Source organism: Amblyomma mixtum, chromosome 1, assembly GCF_055824585.1.
Source record: "Amblyomma mixtum isolate Tamu chromosome 1, ASM5582458v1, whole genome shotgun sequence".
Classification (NCBI taxonomy): Eukaryota; Metazoa; Arthropoda; class Arachnida; order Ixodida; family Ixodidae; genus Amblyomma; species Amblyomma mixtum.
In genome coordinates this window covers 38,352,818-38,378,130 of record NC_143012.1, presented here as the reverse complement: position 1 = coordinate 38,378,130, position 25,313 = coordinate 38,352,818, and the positions used below count along the sequence as shown (strand labels likewise).

The 25,313-nt window shown below is 46.0% G+C and overlaps 1 protein-coding gene across 1 annotated transcript in view; it reads right to left on the bottom strand.

The window, feature by feature from the left end:
- LOC149366068 (neprilysin-1-like) overlaps nt 1-25,313 on the bottom strand; it is a 75,556-nt gene that overhangs the window by 28,809 nt on the left and 21,434 nt on the right. The window contains exons 7-16 of the mRNA XM_089548178.1: nt 24,790-24,984; nt 20,333-20,419; nt 18,061-18,191; nt 11,603-11,828; nt 9,478-9,576; nt 8,767-8,844; nt 6,796-6,905; nt 5,530-5,588; nt 3,369-3,420; nt 1,975-2,042 (exon numbers count right to left, since the gene is read on the bottom strand). Of these exons, the coding sequence (XP_089404304.1) occupies nt 1,975-2,042; nt 3,369-3,420; nt 5,530-5,588; nt 6,796-6,905; nt 8,767-8,844; nt 9,478-9,576; nt 11,603-11,828; nt 18,061-18,191; nt 20,333-20,419; nt 24,790-24,984 (1,105 nt within the window). The remainder of the gene's footprint in view (nt 1-1,974; nt 2,043-3,368; nt 3,421-5,529; nt 5,589-6,795; nt 6,906-8,766; nt 8,845-9,477; nt 9,577-11,602; nt 11,829-18,060; nt 18,192-20,332; nt 20,420-24,789; nt 24,985-25,313) is intronic.

Genomic DNA, 25,313 nt, shown 5'->3' with positions numbered 1-25,313 from the left:
ACACAGAGTTAACGCCGCTCATCGCGTACCTGGAAGGCTGTGGTGGTCCCCGCGTTCCTCGTGTTTTTCTTCGTGGGCTCAAATCTTTCACTCTGCAGAACGGCGTCCTCTACAAGCGCAACTTTGAGAGCAACACCGCAACATTTCTGCTCGTAGTCCCGTCCCAGTTGCGACCTGTTATCTTGAGCGCTTGCCACTACGAACCATCTACCGGTCACCTGGGGGTCAGTCGTACCTTAGCGAGGATTCGGCAGAGGTACTACTGGCCCAGATTACTTCCATCAGTGAGGACATACGTCAAAACTTGTCGCGACTGCCAACGCCGTAAGTCTCCTCCCTTCAAACCCGCAGGATTTCTTCATCCCATAGCGCCTCTGAAGACGCCTTTCCAACAAGTGGGAATGGACCTACTCGGCCCTTTCCCGAAGTCATCCACTGGAAAACGTTGGATTGCTGTCGCGACGGATTATTTGATGCGGTACGCTGAGACAACGGCGCTTGCAAACGGAACTGCTGTCGCAGTAGCTACGTTTTTTGTACACATCGTGCTGCGTCATGGGGCTCCGGCGGTTATCATTACTGACCGTGGAGCTGCTTTCACGGCCCGCTTGACTCAGGCAGTCCTAGATCTGACCCACACCAGCCATAGGCGTACAACAGCGTACCACCCACAGACAAATGGTTTGGTGGAGCGCCTTAACAGAACCCTGACCGACATGCTCTCCATGTATGTGGATCTGCAGCATAAAACATGGGACCAAATTCTCCCATACGTAACGTTCGCTTACAATACGGCCCTGCAGGAGACAACGCGGCTCACGCCCTTCCAGCTTGTCTTCGGTCGTCCAGTTATTACTTCTTTGGATGCCATGTTACCCGTCGACCCTCAGTGTGACCTAGAGCCAGATCTTGACGTCGCCACTTTCGTTCAGTGGGCTGAAGAAGCACGTTAACTGGCCAGGCAGCGAATACACCGTCAACAGCACGTCGACGCTGACCGCTACAATCTCGGATGGCGATTTGTTACGTACGAACCAGGCGACCATGTGTGGGTTTGGACACCAGTTCGTCGCCGTGGGTTGTCAGAAAAATTACTGCGCCGATACTTCGGACCTTACCGAGTTCTCCGCCGCATTAGCGACGTGACGTACGAAGTTTCACCGACAACCCCAGGCCGCCCATCGCGCAGACCACCGCATCCGGATGTTGTGCACGTCGTTCGTATGAAGCCGTACCACGACCGTCCTGCTGATTGTACTTGACGCTGAGTGCCGCCGGTTCTGTGTCGTGATAGCTGTGTTTAACTTTCCGTGTCCAACCCATTTTCCCCTCTATGAAAGCGGCCCGCATCGAGGCGATGCTGCAGAGGAGGGAGCAATGATACAGCTTAGAAGTGGACGAAGAAGAAGTGCTCCGCCATCTCGCTTGTGACGAGGAAGAAGAAGTGCTTCGCCTTCTTGCTGGTGACCGCTCTGCAGACTAGAACAGTTCTCGTGTATCTAACGGTGTGCCGTGTAATATTCGTGACAATATATACATAAAAGGAGACATGCGCATGTCTGCCATTATGCATATATTTGCTTTCTTGCCTGCGAATAAATCAGAAGAAGTGAGCGCCTGTCCTGTGTGTTTCCTCTTCTTGTGTGCGTGTTTTTTTGCGCTTAAATTTATTTCAAAAAAAAGGTATAGTAAAGGTGTCTGTTAACAGCAGTGTTATGTTTTGTTATGTTTGTTGTCATGGCAAACGTGTTAATACGCCTCGGTGATTCACTGAATGAGATCTAGGCAAATTTAATTAGGCGCCAGGCACAACTCAGCATAATATGCCTCATTGCTAATGGATAGAGAGCAATTTTTCTTTTTACTTCAAGTTCCAATCGACAATCCATTAATACGACGTACTTGACGATGACTTTTCATCAAATAAAAGAAGCACGTGAGGACGTTCTTAGAGAAGTTTTTTATACCACTCACCTGTGTCGTCAAAGCCGTGTGTCATTTCGTGCCCAACCACCGAGCCGATGGCTCCAAAGTTGAGTGACCTGTGGGTGAAATTAGGGTACCCCGCATATAAGCGTCACCATTTACTGATGTCTATCTTCAGGGCACCCAGTCCATGATTTTGAGTCTTTCATGATGGAAGCATTCCACGGCTTATCGGCAAATACACCCGGCGTCGGCATTAACCAGCAGTAGTGGTCTCCAAAATCTTAGATGACGTCACTGCGGTATCATAGAGGAACAAAATTTCTTTCCAATGTTCTCGAATTGAACCGAGAACTTTCAGACTGCGAGGCGAGCACGCAACCCTTCGACCCCGAAACCGCGTTGCTTCTTGGTGAAGAAAGGTGAACCTAGTATATGCGTTGCCTTACGACACTGTGCTAGTGAGTACGTGTGCCATTAAAAAGGGGAAGAAAGAAAGAGATTTCTGTCGTGTCAACAGAACCTTCTGTTTCGACAACACAACGTTATGATGAGGGTACACAAGCTCTGCAGTGACGACAAAAGACAGACGACACGCTATAGACAACACAAAGTTCTGTTGCGACAACAGAAGCTCTGTAGTAACGACAGAAGACAGAAGACATGCTACAGGGTAGCCTGCAACGACAACAGAACTTTCTACTGTGCGACAGAAATGCAACACTTGTGTTGCAATAAATGAAACGATGAGCGCAGCAAATTGCAACCATGAGCGTTCGCTTCATCGCTTATATTTGTAAATTGTGTCATCTAAAATTAATCAATGTTCTGCTTTGAAATGAAGAGAATGAATGGTTAGGTCCTGTGTAGGGTAGCTTCTAGTGTTATTTCGTTCCGCCAAGCTCCATGTTTTATAACTAATCGGCAATAATTATCATGAATAACCGCGCGAACTTGGACGAGGACTGAAGGAAGACACATAGACGGGCGCTGTCTATGTGTCTTCCTTCGTGTCTTCCTTCAGTCCTGGTCGAAGTTCGTGCTGTTATTCAGGAAAATGTCGGTCCAACTCGCCGAAGCATCCGCTTTAACGGCGATAATTCAAATTGTAAATATAGCTTTTAAAGAAAAGGGAAGTCGTTCAGCGCCACGAAAACGGTGCACCATGTGCTCGATGAGGTAGCCTTAGCGTATACCTAAAGACTCCGGAGAAAGATTTTTTCTTGCTGCAGTTTTGCACTTGTTGAACACAATACAGCGGTAAAATGCGCGGTTGAAACTTCAAATGAAGACATTTTGTTAGCATGCAGTCGTTGCCACAGTCACTGCGCTGTTAAGGGTGATAAATTATATTTAGTTTCAGCAGAATAGCATGACCTTTTGTTATAGAGCGCAGGCCGAGTCTAAAGGTTATTAACACTTGAAAGAATCCTGTGACTTACCGCGGCAGTCCGTGCTGGTAGAAGACGCCTTGAAGAATTCCTGAAGGGTACACTGCAAGGTGAATGGTGAAAATTTCTTATTTCTCTACTTCATTTTGGGCCTTTTGTCTGCCTTTCCTTCCAGTTTGTAGCAGCTGCTTTTGGCTCTTACATGAAGTGTAAAAAACACAAGGAGATCTATTCCCACTAAACGTTGGGAATGTGACAGTATTCGAAGCCGTTGATGCCTTTTCCGGAAGTGATTAGTGGGGCTCGAGGGGCCAAGACTGCTCTTCCATACCTGATGTCATCAGACCGGAGATTTTCCATGGTCTGTAGGGAAGTGGCGTCACCTACAGATAAACACATCAGCAGCTGCTAATGCTATTATCGTATTGCTAACACACAAAGAAATTAGGTGCCACTGTGAATTTTTTAATCGAATGTTTATAATCGAACAAGGGGAGAACGTGGGGAGCTGATGAGGTCACGATCAACGAATTTAATACAAATTCTTTCACAGTAACTTACATGCGATCCTTCAAGATGCTGAGATGGCACGACCCACCGGCTGTCGTTTTCTCAAGTTTTAGTACGGCGGATGGGATCTAACTAAGAATGTTTTTTGAAGAGAATCGGCTCCATCCCCCCGCCCCCCCCCCCAAAAAAAAAAATAAGTTTGAGGAAAGGAAATTTTATTTACTTTACTTATACATACTGCAGCCTCTAGAGAGGCTATCACAGGAGTGGGGTAGAATACAAAGAAAGAATACAAAGAAGTAAAGAAAGCAATCATGCAACATTAGGAGCAGGCGTGTAAGAACTCTTTTAATGGTAAAGAACGGATGCTGCCTGCTAAGGAATTTCAAACTTCACTGGTACGATTGAAAAGCTGCACATAAAGTTAGTGCAGGCTTAAAAGGGCCAAATGTCAAATGTTTAGGACACGGTGGTTCTTTGTAGGTGAAGGTTTTCAAAATGCTAGATAATTATCTAGCGAAGAAAAATGAGGTGTATTGACTAAGTGTACATGAATGTAAGGCACTCATGACGCAGTAACTGTCTTAATTCTTGGTGGACACCTCAACCGCGCCGTGAGAGAAAGGTAGAAGGGGAAGAGAAATGTGGTACAGTAGGTATGAAGTACTGAGAGTCATTTGGAAAGAAATAATGGTGCCAGGACTCGCTTATGGGAATCCGGTTTTGTGCTTAAGGGCAGCAGTTCAGTCGGGGCTAGAAATAAATCATCGAGCTGCTGACAGATTGGCATTAGGTGCAAACGATCACATCACTAATGAGGCATATCAGGGGAACATGAGATATGGATCATCAGAAGCACAGGAAGTCCAGAGTAAGCTATTATAGAAAGAATACTTGAGGAAATTAGATGATAACAGGTGGGCAACTATACTTGAGTAGAAGAAGCGTTCACTCACAATGGTGGAAACGGACTTACTAAGCAGTAAGTATGAAGGAAACCAGGACGGAGGTATAGAGAGCTTTAAATGACAGTGAAAAAACAAAGATGATCAGCACTAGATTAACCGAATGGAAAGAAAGCGCTCTCTAGTCCCTCATAGAAAATGTAAAAGGGAAATCAAGAGGGAATGTTTCAGTGACAACTCAATAGGCGGAGCACTACACTTTTAAGCGAGATCAGGGCATCATAGAACACGACGCTACAAGAATAAATTTAGCCAAGAAGATGACACATATGCAGGGAGTAGTAAATCCATACAAACAATTGAACATAGGTATTTTACTAGAATGTACAGTATCCATCCACATATCGATATAGGCACAGACGCTGTCTCTGAGACCCCAGGCTTTTAGAGTGAACGAATGTAATGTGACTGAATCTGCGGTAGACGTCAGGAAAAAGCGATCGGAAGATTGTTGGCTCAAAAGCAGGGGAGGTGACGTAAAGATAGAAAGTCAAGATTACAAACTGGACAAACTTACAAGACAATAAAATATGTATGCATCGAAATACGGCAAATTTATAGATAATACCCTGAAACTTTATAGTTTGCTGAGAGAAACGTATAAAAAAAAGAAATACCCAGCATGGTGGTACCATTCACCAGCCCGTTTCAAAGGGGATGTTTCTAATATCAATACATGCATGGAAACGCAAAGAGCTATCCTACAGGTGTCGCTGCAAAACGTTACATGTTCTTACCCATTTCGTTGTTGGTTGCGTCGTAAAAGGCGTTCACGACAGCAGGTCCGACGATCCAACTGCGGTGAGAAAGGAAACCAAGTATTACGGGATGCAAAAATAACAGCAAAAAAGAGAGGCCAAATGTGCGCGGCATCACTTTAGACGTGTTATTCAGTGCGCTATAAGGGACGAAAGTGCCCAGAGCACGTATCGCCCTCTGAAATAGGGAGCCTGCGTGTACCACCTGTCGCTGCGTCATCTGTGTCTGTGATGTGTCGCTGCGAGATTTGGTGGCTAGACACTGTAGTATCGAAACTGCACGTGGTGTGCTCATCTGTGTGTGTCCGAATTCTTCGCGCGAAGCAATGCTGGGGCAGTCCGCAGCGGCGCGCTTCTACACATAATTATCTACTATTTTGGCCCTGTTATCGCTAGCGATATCGAACACACGCGCAAGCCGCATTGCCATGGTACAGGGCTATCAATGCGCTGTGATTTACAGACCAAGCCTCTGTGTGTAAATTCGATATGAGCGTGGTTGTTTACACTAGCGAAATTCATAGGAGGAACCGTTTTTTCTCTGGGATGTTGTTGGTGGCATCTTACAGGATAGCGGTTCACACCTTGAGAAACAAAATAAAAAAGGCTTTTGTGGGGAAAAAAATGGCGCCGTAATTGTGTCACATCTCGGTGGACGCACGAACCGCGACTTAATTGAAGGGAGGAAGGTTGGAGTGAAAGAAGAGAGAAAGGAGTGCGGTAGTGGAGGGATCCTGAATAATTTCCACCACCTGGGGATCTTTAATATACACTGGCATCGCTAAGCACACGGTCGCCTTTCCGCGAGTGCGCTAACCACTGAGCCACCATGAGGCACACTGATTTCTAGAGTCGTTCTGCAGGTTGCTTCTTGGTCAAGGTGCAAGGAAATCAAGTAAGAGGCTCCAGGACCAGCAGATGCGTGAAATGGAAATGCTAGGCACACTCATGACCGCCGAGAGTCGGCCCACCAGGCGGCGCGCGGATGCAATTCACCCAGTGCTTGCGCGTCCCGGATACGTCTGCCCCCGACAGTACTTGAGTTAGGGCTAGCTTTATTGCCTGCACGTAAACCCGGCACGCACTTAACCCCGTGGAAATCAATGGTTAGATTAATTGACAAGGTGTCACGTTAAGCAAAAAGGTTTGATTATTGTTTTAATTCACTGTGCTTGGGTGGACCGGATGTGTTTTCTCTGTGATCAGGCAAAGGAATCTTGTGTGAGAAGGAAGGTAAGCACTTACTCGTCCTTGTCGTACGGCAGTCGCAGCTTGAGCATTTCCCGCCTCCATTTGTTACGCACTATCCACACCAGAATTTGCGCGAATGAACAATTTTGATCTAGCTGGGGTACCTGCAGAAAGAAGAAGTCTTATGCTCTTTACAGTCAGGAAAAAATGGTTTTGTTCTGCGTATTGGAGTTTTGCAATTAAATAACATAAAGAAGCTCCAAAGGAACGACGGCCTACAAAAACGTGCTTTGAGATTATGATGTAAATGAAACGATCTTGCCTAATACACGGGGACAAAATGAAGCATTAGAGTATTGATAAAACGGGAATTATCATTTTAATTGGGGAGTGGTAACCGAATAAAACAAGCTGAGCCGACGTTCTGTGGTGTACAGCTTAGGTTTTGCACGCGTATACCGTAACGAAGCCACATCTTGGCAAAATAACCCTTATATCAATTAATATGTTGTTGAGTTTATTTTGCTTTCTGACTCTCAAAAGTGTTCGTCAAAATAGTTCTGGTTCATCTTCTTTTCAGTGCTTATTCGGATGTAAACATTGTATAAGTAGAAAAATATAAGATGCCTTTGGAGCGGCGATGAAAAGCTTTCAGTTGTTACTAGACAGATCTCGAGCGTTTAGAATTTTTTGGTCGAAGCCAGCTCCGCTACCCGAAGGCGACTCCAATGCTTGTTCAGCATCATTGATCACAGAAGAACCACGCAGTGGTCCGGTGGACGGGGGGGGGGGGGGGGGGGGGGTATTGTGTAGCGTCTCTCAGGATATCTTAGATGGACGCCTTAGTACCAGGGCGCTAGGGCATTTAGTAAGATCCCTGCACTACGCAGCGGCGTTACGCATGCGGCGTATACCTCCCACTTTTATCTGGACTTAGTCCCGGAGCCCTACAGGGGACTTACAGGATCTTCCATTGCCCGTGACGCACCTCATGGAGGCGCTGGGAGGTTGTCCACAGACCACATACTTCAAGTAAATGAAGTCAAAGGAGGAGCGCTCACTGATTCCCTTCGTCTTGGAGTCTGTTCTCTGCTGCCCTGTTCAGATTCACCTTACTGAAAGCGGGAATGGGTATTGAGATTCACCTTCAACTTCGTACACAGTCTTGGGTCGCAACGGGCTGTAGAGAATCTTTGGCTACGTCGTGCACAATTTTGCTGCTCCTGTCATCGCACTGCCTCCCAGCCTCTGGATTACTGGGGTAGTACGGCACTTCCCCCAACATAAGTGCACTCGTCTGGAACATGTGGCATCGCATGATTGAACTACTAGAGTTCAGGGTCCCTCCAACACTGGGTTGCACAGGGTTACTAATTACTGCGACACCTTCAAAACGTTTAGAGGAGTGATATCCTTTTTTATTTCAGGATACAATGGAACCCAATTCACAGATCACAGCATCCATTCAGTGCCAGTTTAGCCAACGGCTAGCCACTGCCCCGCTGTATTCCCGATGCATTTCATGACAAGCCCGCTGCATATGTAAAAGCAGCGCTGTACGCAAAGCGATATTTTCGGAACAGTATTGTGCACAAGTCTGCTAATGCATAGTATGACATATCCACTCTCAAGCTAATGATGGCGATGTCCTCACGCTTAATGGCACATACCCACAGCAGGGGATCAGACAGGGTGCATAACGGATCCTCTGGCCTCAACGTAAACAGCTTCGACGGATGAGTCTCTCTGGTTTGGTTTGTAATGCAGAAGGACATTAAAGAGACCCAAAGGTTTTTTTTAAAAAAACAAAATATAAGCATTCAGTCACCCTTGAACACCCTTGAAGAAGGATCTGAGCTGCTCCCGAAATGTTGGGATTTCTTTAAATGCGAAGGCACTACTTCACTAGCACTCCTGAAAAAGCCGAAAATGTAAACGAAGTGCCGGAAAACTAGGCATCTCACTTGAGACACTCTCACATGCTGTCACAGTAGGCGATATGGTGTAAATGGACCCCATACTCACGTATTGGTAAAGTTGCTCCAGATAAGTAGTGTTGTACAGCCATTCCGGGTATCCAATTTTTGTTGCCATTTTCGCCAGCTAGAAAACGAAAAAGGCAATGCATTCATGCGCTTAATAGTCAGAACTGCATGTTTTGCTGCTATGTTTGCAGAACTTCACGGGAAAGTAGTATGCAAACTGTAGTTTTCAGCCAACCACCTATATTGAGCTTTCTGCTAGCGGGAATTTAGATGTGTCAGTAGAATTGAACGCCATAGTTTGCTTTTCCTTTGCCAGATTTTAGATGTGTCAGCAAAATTTTGGGTCAGAGATCCCATTAGCGCTAACATGGGTGAGTGAGCCTTGACTCTGCCATTACGAAAATAGTCTAAAGACTTTCTATACATTTCTTATAGACTACATTGCCTTCATATAGATTTTTCTTTTTGTCTGTTGACAGTTTATAAACTATCTATAGACAAGTCTACTAAATTTGTAAGGACGTAAATCCGTAGGCAGTCTATAGATTGTCTGTATGATTTTAAATTGCGGTAGACAAGTCTATGGTACTTGTGTTTGGAAAGGTTATAGATTTTGCTGACTAAGGTCTCTGTACAGTCAATAAACTGCCCAAATAACTTTTTGTTTGCGTTGTGTAATTAATAAAGGGTCAAGAAAAGGTGGATGAAACCCACTTTTCGAAATCTGGCAAAAAAAAGGTTGGCACAGCACCTTATCCTCTGCTGCGTTTCTCGTTTCATTGTCCATCCATTCAGCCTCTTGCAATGTCTCGTTGAAGACTTCTACGAGCCGCTTGGCAAGGTTTTCGACCTGAAAGGGAAAAGTGTAAACGCATCGGAGGGTAGTATGGTCTGCAGTTATAACTGGAAAGACGGACGTTATTCTTCGCAGACGTTGTATAAACGTTTGCTGCATCGTTTTAACACAAACACGGAAGTTGTTGCTTCGACGCATACACGCTTTAACTTTTATTTTCCATGTAAGATTTTTGCACAAGGTAAAAGTCAACGGCATTTGTTTCTTCGCCGTGTAGTGCAGCACATGTCAATCAATCAATCAATCAATCAATCAATCAATCAATCAATCAATCAATCAATCAATCAATCAATCAATCAATCAATCAATCAATCAATCAATCAATCAATCGGTCAATCAATCAAACAATCAATTCATATACAAAAAGCGGATGACGAGAAAAAAGCAGCTGCCTGACGGTCCTCACCACCCCTACAACTCAGCAGCAGACACAAGGCAAAAATAGAACAAAACAAAAAGCCGCTGTAGATTTTCCTACGAATATAATTGCGCTTAGATGTGCCCTATTCACAGAAACACAGGTAACCACATAACCGCACATGTTTCACCTTGTGAGTAATACGTACAGAAGAAATAAAAGCTATCCCAGACAGTGGCACAATACAAGTTGGCATGCACGCATCTCCAGTCACAATAGCGTAGAATTATGTACAAATTTCTTGCGGATGGCAGTCAGGGACATATTAGTTAGTAGATCATGTAATGAGGTATACAGAAAACTATGTACAGTAGAGGTTAACATATAAAACCCGCTGTTTGTTTTGCACTTCATTAACACAATTAATTGTCTCCTAATGGGGTGTGATGTGTGGTGATATGTAAATGGCACAATTTGGGAAAAAAACAGATGTTCTTGTCGCGTTTTTTTTATACAAACACTTCTTAATCTCTAAATGTGCGTAATGTAAGCAGAACTTGTGTCTCGATCCTCTTAGACGTTTTTATCTTAAAGTGTGTCTTAAGTGCTCCACTCTACAGCTGATAAGCAAAACCCATTGCTTTGTTACTTTTGCCAAATACGGGGCATTTCCAAGTGTAATATAAGTCATTCCACTATACCCAACAATTCTGGTCAAAAGTATCTTTGAGTGGAAAACCGCTTATGAGCGCAGTTTTTTCATATAATGCGAGATTTCACTATAACAATAAATATATCGGCAGATCACCCGGCGGCGATCTTGCATTTTTTTCTATTAACGTTTTTACTATCTTCAAAAGCCTACCCCAATAGTTTTTTGTGGCAGCTTTAACTCTTCAGTGCAATCGATAGAAACACTTTACAAGAAAGATTTTGCTACATGTCAGAGGGTTGGACCCTTACCTTAAATAATTCCATGAATGTACCTTACAATTTTCCAATTTTCAAAATTTTTGACCGAGAATAGTGGATATGACTTTTGTTCAGAGGGTCAATAACTAAGTTTTGTTAATTGTTGGCCTAGGTCGCACCTAATTTTTCTATTACCAACCTCAAACATCTCTTCCCCCTCTCCTATCTCTGTTCTGGAGCTTGGTAGTTACTAGGATGGCATAAAAGAAACAGACTTTCACTGTGCGAACCTTATTCCTCCCCAGGAAGCTGGCAATACATGATCCCCTGCGATAGGAAATTATTTCTGTTGGCGCCACAATTTGTTAATGCGAAGGCATTAGAAGGCTATGTGGCGTCATCAAAACTTGTCCGCAAGATTGTGAAGTCCAGTAAAGATATATGTGCGAAAGTTTGATCGTGTTAGATAGTGCGTAGTGAGGTTTTGCTGTCAGAAAATTTGATTCATGAGTAGCAATTACTTAATTAATTATATCTGAAAATACACTTGGATGTCGAATAGCCACGGTCGTCTCTACAGTACATGGGCGTCAGTATAGCCACGGACCGCGACATAGTATGCGGACCTTTTGGTTTCGCATTGCTCTAATGAGGGTCACCGCAGTGAGGTCCAAGTTCTTTCTCCTTTGATTTGAATGTGTTAACAACGAATTGTGCGAGGGACTAGCATTCGAGGGTATCTCCAGTTACCTCTTCTTTTGCTTCTTTGCTGAATTTGTGCTGTACGTAGAGATGGCCGACAATCTCGGGCATCATGTTGTTCACGGTAGCAACGCACTTTTCCCACCTCGGACTGTCGGCGACGACCCCCAACTTGGCTTTCGAGAGCTCGAAGGAAGCATTTCGAAATTCTTTAGATGCTTGCGCTGCCCATGCCATAATGACTTGCAGGCCGGCGTAGTTGTACAACGTCTTTCTGGAAAAAAAATTGGAAGGAGGCCGCTGCGTTTAGGGCAGAGAATAATGCAAGCATCCCTGTAGCGCACAAACATTTCAAGCTTTATATTTATGGCAGCGTTCAAGCGACAGGGCATATTACTGTGTGTGAGATCTACTGATTATTTTATTTCAATGCGAAAGATGGTACAGAAAATCACAGCGATTACAAGTAAAATAGGCTGACGTCATAAACTGGCCGTATGACGCACACAGCCATCCGAGCACCACAATTTCAATCATATACATGTTTGTTCGTCTGTATATACCCCCACTGGCCGACCACAATGTGGAGCCAGTTTTCTCGACTACATTCGCATCGAAATTGTGAGCAGCCGTTTGTCATACAGCGTTCCCGGTAGTGTCATACGATTCTTGTTGCATATAGCCAACATGTATTATAGTCAATTTAGACGCCAGCTTGTGACAGGGATTCGAACCGATGACATACGCACCTTAAATATGCCTTCCCAGACTACCTCTTCTGATCCAAAAGACGCTGGTTCGATCCAGGGAGCGGCGGTCGAATTGCGATGGAGAATTCCTAGAGGCCTGTGTACTGTACGATGACAGTGCACGTTAAAGGGCAACTGCAGTACTTTTTGAGAATTTCGCGAAATTCAAGGATTCAAATCTATGTAGGCTGTAGGCAAAGCATGCCTAGTGCTTTTGCTCTAGTATTTAAAAAAATGACGTAATCGATATTTGATTTTTGTGCTCCTCCTCAATACACCAGAGGAGTGCAGTGAAACTCAGCGTGATATCAAGGAAGGTATGATTTAAAATTACCGCTATCGTCAGCCACACCGTGCCCTGACGCGTTAGACGCTGCGAAACAACTCTCGGCGGGGTTTGCCTTCAGTGGCGTTGTTTTTTTTTCCTTCAAAGCAGGCGTTTGTTCGTTGGAAATGTACCGATACCTTCGATGACGTCATCGTGGGCCCCCCACTTGGCGTTGTGCGCTGCGGAGAAGCTTGAAGAGAGTCCGGATTTCAATCAGCGATTACTTTTCTATTTCAAGTGCTAACCCAAAAAGACTTCGCATGCTTTACCTGCAAGTTTCACACATTTGACCCTCATAAGATCGTTGATGTTTAAAACATATGCAGTTTGCCTTTAAAGAACCCCAGGTGGTAGAAATTTCCGGAGCCCTTCACCGCGGCGTCCCTTATAGCCTGAGTCACTTTGAGACGTTATACACCCATGAGCCATCTTCCCTTAAAGGGACTACGAAACAAATTTATTGATATTATGTAAAGATAGGCAATCCATCACTCGTCACTCCAGCGCAAGAATTTTTGAGCTAGCATCAATAACAACGAAGTTATAGGCGATTAAAAATCACCCTCCTCCTCTCCCCCCTCAACTCGTACGCGCGGGGCACCATAAAAAAATAAAGAAAACAGCTCCGGGACTGGGATCCGCCCATGAAAACGTCATTCGCTGACGTTCGGTTTACAACTTCCGGTTGTCGCACTCGCGAGGAGCAGCGTGCGTCGGCAGCGTCTCTCCGGTCTCGGCGCTTTCTTGGATTGCGGCGCGCGTCGGGTTTCTTTGCTAGTTGGCAGAATGGACCCGGACCTGTTCCCGGCTCACACAATGTTTTATTTTTTTGTGCGCTGGTTCGGCCGTCACACTGATGCTGCCAAGTCTTGGTGTGAAACACCGTGCATATACTGAGCCTAGCTCTCGAATGATGTTGGACACCCGGCTGCGGGATCGCAAAATCGCGCCGCCTGACTTAGAACACAAGGAACATACGGTATTACGGTCGTAAAACGGACGGGAGAGTCAAAGAAGGTCGGGACCGAGTCTGCATGTCGAAGCAGCAGCCGAATGTGAACAGCAGCAGTACGTAGCCGTCAGGCCAAGGCCCTCCGCGACAGCTAACGCTTCGAATTCGTCCTGTGCCCTAAGTAAATGCGGCACCTTTTTTTAAGTTCTCGTAGATAAAATTGTCTTCCATCGCAGATCATATCGTGTAAACGTCCATACCGATCGCTGTAAGCTGGAAACTCACCTTCCCGGCGGGAAGAAACAGTGTCGGCAGCGACTTCGGTCGAAGCTTCAGGTGCTTGACATTCATGCCTGACTATCGAACGAGCGCTGGATTATAGTAGTAAGCGTCAGGTGCGAAGTGTCGACCGCAAACGCGGAGTCTTCGGCGTGCGTGCGACGCTGGCAGTCCGATGCGCTCCATCCAGGCTGCTCGCTCACGCACGTCTCTAGGAGTAACATGCCTGAGTTCAACACCTCGCCAGTCACTGGGTTTGCAGCCGACGACACAGCAAGGCGTATTCATCTTGGGCGGTCGAAAAAGGCACTGCTAGTGGCTCCCGAACTCGCGACAGAAAGAGGCGGCAGAGGTAAATTAAAACCATATGCGCGAAGGCAATGCCCTCGCTCGCGCTTGCCCCAGGGGGTCGCGCGGCAGCTCGAGCAGACGATTTTCACCGCTACCGGAAGTGTGCCCGTGACGTCGAAGCTGCCGCGGCTCTAGCGAATGACAGCGTGTGGTGGCCTGCCGACGTCATGGGACTAGTGACGTCTATCTTCCCGGTTTTGGTTTCAGAATTGCTCCCTACGAAGACACCAAGCGGCCCGCGAATTTTGAAAAACACGGTTTTTAAAAATTCATAATAAATTGCCGGCTGAGTTCCGAAGACTCATACTTGGTGTCAATGCTTCTGAGCATCACTTCTAACATTTACAAGCGGCTTTTAATTCTTTTCATGGTCCCTTTAACGTACCCTGGAGGTGTCAACCGAGATGTGAGACAGTTACTGCGCATTTCATTTCCTAAATAAAGGGCGCCACCGTCTGGAAGATGTTGAAATAACGAGCATTAGCAGATGGCACTGTGATCTCGGGGTGGTAGCAGACCCCACTAAATCTCGAAACATGATGAGTAGTTGCTGCCACAGATGGCGCTGTGATCTTAGGGTGGTAGTAGACCCCACTAAATCTCGAAACGTGATGAATAGTTGTAGCCACAGATGGCGCTGTGATCTTAGGGTGGTAGTAGACCCCACTAAATCTCGAAACATGATGAGTAGTTGCTGCCACAGATGGCGCTGTGATCTTAGGGTGGTAGTAGACCCCACTAAATCTCGGAACATGATGAGTAGTTGTTGCCGCAGATGGCGCTGTGATCTTAGGGTGGTAGCAGACCCCACTAAATTTCGAAACATGATGAGTAGTTTTTGCCACAGATGGCGCTGTGATCTCAGCGTGGTAGCAGACCCCACTAAATCTCGAAACATTATGAGTAGTTGCCGCTACAGATGGCGCTGTGATCTTAGGGTGGTAGCATACCCCAGTAAATCTCGAAACATGATGAGTAGTAGCTGCCACAGATGGCGCTGTGATCTAAGGATGGTAGCAGACCCCACTAAATCTCGAAACATGATGAGTAGTTGCTGCCACAGATGGCGCTGTGATCTTAGGGTGGTAGCAGACCCCACTAAATCTCGAAACATGATGAGTAGTTGCTGCCGCAGATGGCGCTGTGATCTTAGGATGGTAGCAGACCCCACTAAATCTCGAAACATGATGAGTAGTTGCTGCCACAGATGGCGCTGTGATCTTAGGGTGGTAGCAGACCCCACTAAATCTCGAAACCTGATGAGCAGTTGTTGCCACAGATGTCACTGTGATCTTAGGGTGGTAGCAAACCTCACTAAAACTCGAAACATGATGAGTAGTTGCTGCCACAGATGGCGCTGTGATCTTAGGGTGGTAGCAGACCCCACTAAATCTCGAAACATGATCAGTAGTTGTTGCCACAGATGGCGCTGTGATCTTAGGATGGTAGCAGACCCCACTAAATCTCGAAACATGATGAGTAGTTGCTGCCACAGATGGCGGTGTGATCTTAGGGTGGTAGCAGACCCCACTAAATCTCGAAACATGATTAGTAGTTGCTGCCACAGATGGCGCTGTGATCTTAGGGTGGTAGCAGACCCCACTAAATCTCGAAACATGATAAGTAGTTGCTGCCACAGATGGCGCTGTGATCTCAGGGTGGTAGTAGACCCCCCTACATCTCGAAACATGGTGAGTAGTTGTTGCCACAGATGGGGCTGTGATCTTAGGGTGGTAGCAGATTCCACTAAATCTCGAAACATGATGAGTAGTTGCTGCCACAGATGGCGCTGTGATCTTAAGGTGGTAGCAGACCCCACAAAATCTCGAAACGTGAGAAGAGCTAACGCTCTTAAAACCAATCTGCCTATTTAAATTGTGACACAACCATTAGTCGTACACCGTTGCCGCTGGTGGCATGCGATTTATCCTTGCATATAGCATATGTCTCTTAGGTTGGAGGCTACCTAGACAGGTATTCAAATTGAGTGTCCGAGGGTTTCACTCGGACCTTTGTGGATTCAGCGTCTGTGGAATTAGCGTTCGGAGACGCGTCTTCGCTTCATTTCTCAGTGCGCAATGTGCGTCGAGGTCGAACGCTAACGATGACGCACTATTGCTATCGCCTTCGCAGCACTTATTGAGTCTGAAATGCCCTCTGAGTTTTCTTTTTTTATGAGTGGTAGTGTATACAACTTCACCAAACATGTTGCGCATACATGTACTCATATGAATGCAGTAAGTAATAGCTATCGTCCTTCATTTCTACCCGCCGCGGTGGGTCAGTGGTTGCGGCGCTAAGCTGCTGACCCGAAAGACCCGGGTTCGATTTCGGCCGCTGCGGTCGAATTTCGATGGAGGCGAAATTCTAGAGGCCCGTGTACTGTGCGATGTCAGCGCACGTTAAAGAACCCCAGGTGGTCGAAATTTTCGGAGTCCTTCACTACGGCGTCCCTCATAGTCTAAGCCGCTTTCTTCATTTCTAACCGCTCTCCATTTAACCTTTCTCGTTTATATCTACTTCCCTTTCCTCTAGTACGTAATAGCAAACCGGAGTGTTGTTGTAGTTGAAAGCGGAAGCCCACGAATTGAGTGACTAGCAGCCCGGAACCAATAAACTGCTTCGAGGCATCAAACAGTGCAGATAGCTCTGGTCAGCAGGCGTTCTGTACGTCTGTCTTTTCTGTTTTGAACACAGTGAAAGCCACGAGTGTTTGAATGGGCTTCTGTTTCGTTTTTGTTTTGCATACACTATTAAACACGAGTTTGCTGTTGTCGACCAGTTACATACAGGCCATGGCGCTGCTTACCGATGCCTTGGGACGCCACTGTGAGCAAGGCATCACTGCAGCATCCACAAGTGACGCGGATGACCAGTTCTTTAAAACCGACAGGGCGCGACTACATGATGCTCCGAACGATAAACTTCACCGTCAGATAAAAAGCGGTCAGCAATTATGTGATTTCTGAGTCGTGCCCAAAGGGGAAAAGTTTTACGCGTACAGGGGTGGGTTTGATATATTCTGCGTTAGCATAGTGGCTATTCAGCACGACCAAGGATACGTTTTTATAAGAGGGGCAAATTTTCGACACCCACGTTCCAGGTCTTGTGGTCGGCGAAGACTACCATGCCGGAAATGGTCTAGTTAAGGTGTTACGTTTGGTTGCTGGTCTGCGGATGGTACGCAGTCGTGTTGCGATGGTATGTGTGAATGTAGTGCAAAAGGGCTTCCGTCAATTCAGTCGCCAACCCTGTTCTCCTGTCCGTGGTTGGCACGCTGTGCCAATTGGACGTGTTCGACGAAACATTTGCAGCTTCGGCTGCAGTGTAGTCAAGTCCGGCAAGGCTTTCGCTTCTGCGTAATGGGTCAGGCAGTTTGTGGCCACTATTATTCGTTCTTTCCAGAAGTAAACATTCGGAAGGGGTCGAGTAGGCCCACACCGATCTGATGCAAAGGAATTGGTGCCACGCGGCTAAGAAGTCGTGCAGGCTAGGTGAGTGGGGTTTTCTGTTGCTGACTGTCTCGGCTGGTTCTCGCGTAATATGTGACGTGAACGGATAGCCGTGGTCACTCATATATTTCTTGAATTCGATAATGGTCGCGAGTAAACTCGAGATGGCCAGCTATTCCGAGTTACACGTGGATTAGGTTTTTCTAATCACATTCTTTTTTCAGTGGCAAAAATTTTTTCGAATACTCTCTCAATGTTATAATAAAATGCTTCTGCAGCTTCTCGACGTTATAATATTGTGACATCATAACAGGGCAGATTCCAAGTATTCAATGTGCGGAGAAAATATTCTTCCTTCTTAATAGCATCGAAAAAAGTTAATTTTTTCTACTTACGGGTCGGCACATTCAAGAAAGACATTTAGCCTTTCGTAGTAGTTCAGTGCGTACAATTCAACTGTCTCGTTCTCATTGAGAGTGATATTTGCTTTCGAAAATTCCTTCCTTAGTGAACTGAGAAGTGGCACCTGTCGAAATAATGCAAATAAACGGAGAAATCTTAACATTTCAGCCACCACAGGCAATGCGCTGCTGGCAAGAAAGCGCCTTCGCATGCTGCATAAGTTTCCGTGACAGGCGTGCTAAGGTGGGAGGTTGCAGACCTTTACGTGCTCAAAGTGCAGTGGAGGCTAGTTTTCCATGAAATCATATGAAGACAAACTTATTGCACAGCTGAGAACAAACATGAGGAATACGCGAGCTTTGAATTCTCAGTTCTCAAGAGATGTCTGCGTTGGTCACTTTTACGACTCAGGCATTGGAATACTCTTGCGAGGCACGAATTGTTTGTTCGGGAAAGGTCGCGATCTGGAACGCGCAGTTCTATTACGTTCGGAACTGAAAGCGATGAGGCATGCTGCAAGCCTATAAAATGTCCTCTTTCATAATAAAATACAGAACAGCTGATAGCGACGTACATATAGATCGTCGATGACTGCCAAGTACGAGTCCGTGTCACTACCACCGCGCTCTTTTGTGGCCACAAGTTCACACACAAAGGAAGTGAACAGTGTGCTCCTGATGCCATCGTGTACGTTGCTGGGTGCTTCGCAGCGGGCGTTCCTTCAGTAAAATTCTTGCCAACACCCCATTGCCGCCGCTCGTACATATAGGGTGTTTCACATAACTAGGTTTGGTTTATCTGTTTATCGGATTTCAACGTCCCGAAGCAACTCAGGCTAATTTCAACTAAGCGGAGGGAAACCGGTGTTATATTGCATTTCGTCGTCTGGCGCTCCTCAGAGTGTTTTTAAATTTCGCTTTTAGTTAGTAATCTATTATTGATCGTGCAAAATGTTTAATATATATATATATATATATATATATATATATATCTTCCCCGGACTTTCAGTAAATACTGGAAAAAATCGACCATGCCACGAAAAACTGGGTCGGTAGTTTCTTAGCTCTCTCAGCAACGCACTTGACCCTAAAGTGAATATTAAACATTTTGCATGTATATATATATATATATATATATATATATATATATATATATATATATGTGTGTGTGTGTGTGTGTGTGTGTGTGTGTGTATATATATATTTATATATATATATATATTGTAAGGATAAAGAAGAAGATGCGTCCGATGATTTAAAGAGGAAGACGAGGTGGCAGTGCTCTCGCAAGTTTTTCCAGCGCTACGCTTGTGTTTGCTTCGCCGAGCTGATCCCGGACTGTTGCCGTCGCCTTCCCGTCGCCCCAGTACCTCGTAATATACCCCGCGTTATAATATATATGCAGACAAATAAGGGGGAGTCGCACCACCCCTTATTCTTTGTTTTTATGTTTTTTTTCTACTACTTTGTGTTTCTCCCTCACCTGTTCTGTGCCCACCCCTATAAAAGGGGAAACATCAGCAAAGACAAATAACTCTTGAAGAATATCGGACTGCCGATGGAAGCGTCGAGTAAAGTAAATATGCTTCCTTTAACAAAGCGTATACTTCGCTATATACTCCTTTAAGCAGTGAAGTTCTTCATGCTCCCGCAACCTGTATATATATAACGTGATTGCGCGCTTGCGCTACTGTATGCATGCCAGTAGTAAAGGTACTTATCGAACATACCTCTTGTCACCCGCTTGCCGGTGGCGCAGTACACTCTAAACACAAAATGCTTAAAAAGGAAGGAGGGTGTCCTCTAGTGCCCTCCCTTTACGGGGCTGTGTATGCTGACCAAGCTCTAAGATAGATTTCAATCACTAAAAATACGATATACTTAAGGTTGGCAACAGCGACAAAGTTCCTCTTCAAAACCATGGAAGTTCTAGCAGTTATGAAGATTTGGACCAAGGTTTTAATCTCCTCCATTTGCTTACCTCAGGACCACCGCTTCCGCGTTTAAAAGCCTCCTTCCATTGCTAACCGAATCAAGTTGCTATGCTTTGCAGTGGGAATACACTTTGTTGCTGTGAATAAGCATTCCGTACTTTTAGTGATCGAAATCTACTTCGCAAATTGGACCGCATATCCTACCCCTAAAAAAGAGTGCGTTATAAGAGAGCTCACTCCCCTCTTACTCCTATTTGCCTTATATCTGTGTACAATGTAGAAACTGGATCTCTCAATAGAATCATCGACTGCGGTGACACATAATAGCTCACGTGAGTGAAATTCTCCTGGAGCTCCCCGATGGTGGTTCTGTTGTAAATTTTCATGAGGTCTCGCCTTTCTTCGGGAGGATCGGTCAGCTGGAAAGAACGGATGTAAAATCTTGTTACAAAAACATGTATGCTCGATGCTTATAAGCGGCAACAATATTACGCTGGAAATTTCTTGTGTATATATTTGGCGTATACAAAATAAAATGGCCTCAGGGTAGGGCGCATGCCTCGAGCGCAACGTAACATTGTTGGTAACGAAGGAGAATGCGCAAAATGTCACGTGAATGTTTACACTCTCACATATGTCAACCTTAATTTATATTACTATCAACAGACGTGTCTGTCGTGTGTTCCGCTAAATTCATTTCGAATTCATGAAATGCGTACCTCTGACTGCTTGCAGCGGTTGGTTGTAGTTCGTGTCTTGGACAGACAGATGCGGAACGAAGTGCGCGAGGCTTAGCAAGAGGCCGCATCCTTCGCAATGTGCAATTTCAGCGTCGCAAAGTGTTGGCTTCAGAGACATGCGTCGGAACAGAAGTGGCCGCTAGAGCGTATAAGTGCAAAAATTTGGACTAACTACATTTGAATTGCTACCTCTAAGCGATTTCAGAAAATGGTTGCATCGTTTGAAGGTAAAAACGACAGCGGGAAGGGAAATGCTGTGCCGCCTTCAAAAACGAACTGGTATGCTCAGATATGCCGATGAACACGCAGATGTCGCGCGAACTCCTTACAAAAATGACTTTTGAGCTTCAGTTGACACCTTGTTGAGCTCTTGTTGAATCAACTGGAAACCAACATGAATCCAATGTATGTTCAGCCTACTGAACATCTGGTAAACAAAACTTTTGTTGAAGGTAGTCAACACATTAATTGTTGAGTAATTTCTGTTGAATTTATGTTGAATCGAGTGTCGTGGCCTCTTTGTCTAAGCCTAACGAAATGAAATTAGTTCGACTTGTATCGTGTAAACAAAACCTTGTTCATTATACGTATTAAGAACGCATGCAGCACTAGTTAAGACTCGCATAAGCCGCTCAAAGTCATTTTCTTGCATAGAAAAAAGTGCTAGTGGTGCAATATGCTTTTTGAGGCATGCCTAATTTGGAGGATTTGTATTCGTGCTCATATAAAGAGCGGCTAATTAGCGCATTATTTCTGTTTATGAACGAATCAAAGTCTTCAACTTAACAAAACATCGCATGGGAAGTTGATTACTTCTACTACACATAAAATAAATAAATATTAATACTAATTAGTCACATAACTTTGCTGATCGGCAGGCCACCACCTGCACATATCCGGACACTACTGTGTAGGAGTATATAGGGGTGAAGCTGAGATGGCCTTTAAGATGGAAAAGTTATGTACTCTAGCTGAGTCAGTTCATGCTATAGCCTCGTGTGCTATTCTGTTCCATTCTCTTTATCGGATGGTTGTATAAGGCGAAAGTGTATGTATTTATGTATGTATGCATTCATTTTAACCACATGAGTGTTTGTGCGTATGTGTGGAGCACTACACGACTGGGGATGTCAGCGTCACGTTAACGTCTAGGCCGGGAGGTCGGGTCAGCGCCCTGATAGAAGGGGAGGTTGGTTGCTGGTTTGTCCGTGTAGAACTCAATCACCTGAAAACGACTTCGGCGGCTGATCCCGACCGCATTTCGAATAAAATGCTTAGGAACCTAGACGATGCACTCATTCATGCTCTTACGGACTATCTTCAAGAATGTTGGGCCAGCTTTATCATCCCTCAGGAGCGGAAATGCGCGAATCTAGTCCTCTTCCCCAAGCCGGGCAAACCACCAACCTTGGCCAACCTCCGGCCCATCCCTCCCACGTCCTGGGTTGGGAAGCTGATGGAACACATTATACCACACCAGACTTTTAAGATACCTCGAAGACAACCATCTACTACAAGACGCATTTTTCGGCTTCCGCCCTCATTTAGCGGCCACGCACATTATGCTTCTTCTCCATTATGAGGTGGTCATGAAACGTATACTAGATACGAAAGTCAGCGTCGGCCTCGATGTTGCCAAGGCATTCGACAACGTCCTCCGCGATCCTTCAACAACTTCAGGCTCTCGGTGTCGGTCATCGCACGTATGCGTACGTCCGAGATTTCCTCTCCGACCGCATAGTACAATTAAACGCCGGCATAGGAGATCCTTCCATCATCTCTCCGGGAAACCGTGGCACGCCCGAGGGCTCCGTGCTTTCGCCGATGCTTTTGAACGTTGCACTAATAGGCCTTCCAAAGCTACTCGCCGACATCCCTCACCTGCACCACCGCATTTATGCTGACGACCTCACACTTTGGATCACGCACGGCAGTGACGGCCAGATAGAAGAGACTCTGCAGACCGCAATCAAACGGATCGGAGATTACCTCATGAAAGTTGGCCTCACCTGCTCGGCGACAAAGTCAGAGTATGTAATCATCCCGTCCCCGGGACGACGCCCTCCAAAGATACATCCTGAGATGAACCTCCAGATGCAAGGCAACCAGATCCCTGGTACAGATCACATCAGGATTTTGGGCTTACACTTACAAGCCAACGGTAGCAACAACAGATTGGATGCCTCCTTAAGCGAGTTTCCAGTGAGCATCGTGGTATGCGAGATTCCAACCTCCTGCGCCTCGTTCAAGCCTTCATCTGCTCCCGCATCACCAACTCGGCCCCCTACCTACGTCTCACTCGTGCCGAAAGCGAACGGCTAGAGGCGTCACTACGAAAAGCGTACAAGACGGCCCTGGGTCTTCCCATGTCCATAAGCTCATGGCTCTCGGAATCTCCAATACAGTGAGCGAACTTATCGAAGCAACCCTCACTGCCCAATACGAGCGGCTCTCACTCACACACGCTGGCCGAGCGGTACTGCAGCAAGTTGGGATCTCCCTGCCGAGAGCGGCCCCAAGTTATGCTGAACTTACCCCGGAATATCGCCTAAATCACCGCATCCCTCCCATTCCCAAACGGATGCACCCGGAACACCATGCCCAGAGACGGGCCGACCGTGCACGTCAATTCGAGAAACGCTTCAGCGGACGTGCGGACGGCACGTATACGGACGCCTCTTACTATCCCTCGAAGCCAGCGACGGTGGCGGTAGCTTTCGCCCCTCACCGCAGCTGGTACACAGCCTGCAGCATTCACAATGCTGAAACAGCCACTGCAGCAGAGGAGGTTGCCATTGCGCTAGCGCTAGCCGCCCCTAATACCAAAGTCGTCATCAGTGATTCTCAACAGGCTATCCGCAACTACGATGCTGGCCGTATCTCTTGCCAGGCGTTACACATTCTCCTTTCTACTGCACCCTCTTCCAACTCTCGCTTACTTCTTTGGGCTCCAGCCCACGAGTCGCTCAGCGGAAACGCCCAGGCGCACACTCTCGCCCGAGATCTCAGCTGCCGAGCCGAGTGTATGATCAGCCTCCCTGCTTTCTCTGGCACTAATATCTCACGCGCTTCTCTACTCACCACCTACACGGACATACTCCAGCACTACCGGCTCGAAAGATGTTTCTATCCTTTCGCACACCGTGCTCTAACAAGACGCGAGGCCGTCCAATGGCGCAAACTACAAACTGGCAGTTTTCCAAACACCCTCTTATACAGCAGGATCTTTCTGCAGCAGATAGACCCCTTGTGCGAACACTGCTCAACTCCGGCCACTCTCATATGCACGGTGTGGACTTGTTCACGTTCCAAAACAAACAACTCAAACACCCCAGAGACATGGGAGTCTCTCCTGCGTACTTCTGAGCCAGCAGACAAACGCCGGCTCATCCGGTGCGCGGTGGAGGCCGCGACATCCCAAGGAATCCCCGCCGACCTCCTCTAAGCCAGCGCAACCGGTCCTTGGACTGGTCCCCTGTTTCTGGGTGTAATAAAAGAGATTACCACCATCACGTCACGTTAATGAGAAATTTGAGCGATAAACGTGAATATACCGCCGAAAATGACATCGGTAGTTGGTCCATCCGGCGCAGTACAAATGTATTCCTACGATTTTTATTTTACCACAGCCAAGATTGAGAATCACGTGTTTATACACCCCAGTGATTTCAACATGAATTCGACATAAAAGCAATGCAGAAAGTCTGTGGAGAATGCTCAACTCTAGCACGGTGGCCACATTTCGGTTAGGTTCAAACTCGGCCTCAATTATTCACCAACACTAGGGCATCCTGGACCCCACACAAATTCAACATGGCATGTTGATTCTGCTGATGAGAACTCCAACGCTGTCGCAAGAAGCATTTTTGTAAGGGACTGCCTACGTTTAAAAGAAAAACTAAATAAATAAATCTAACTAACCAGCGTGAACCCACAGCTAATTAACTAACAGGATGACTGACTTACTAAGTAAATAAATGTGTTAAATGCACAGTTACTAAGGTATGCTCGTCTTATCCTGAACAAAAAGAAGGTTCTTCGGTTCTCACATTGGCCAACTGTCCTTCGAAGTTCACAAGCGTGTCAGAAATATCCTTTAGCTTATCTTCATTGAGGTTGGGTTCCATAAAACTCACTGCGCTTTGGATGAGTTTCTTGTACGCATCAATTATTTCCTTGTTCTCTTCTTCCTCTGGATGTATCAGCTCGTTTCTGCCCACTGTTTTGAATTCTATCTGATCGAGCTGAAAACAGAGCAATCATACGTTAGTTTGCGAGTGCAATCAGCCGGGTATCGTGCAGTTTCTTTAAATACATTCAGGATTAGAAGCCTGATTGAGGGAAAAAAATGCGTCATTGCTGACATAATTCTCAGGACCGTAAGTAACGTCACTATACCGGAATCGACGGCACCAGACCGTGTATGACAACTATAAGTTTCGATGTATCTTCTTTTAGTCCGCGTGGTTACCTCTAGACACTTTCGAGGAAGCATCTAACAACGATCTAGATGAGCCGAAACGATGTCCAGTTGTGGGCAGGCAGACGCACAAAGGACCGCAAACACAGCCTT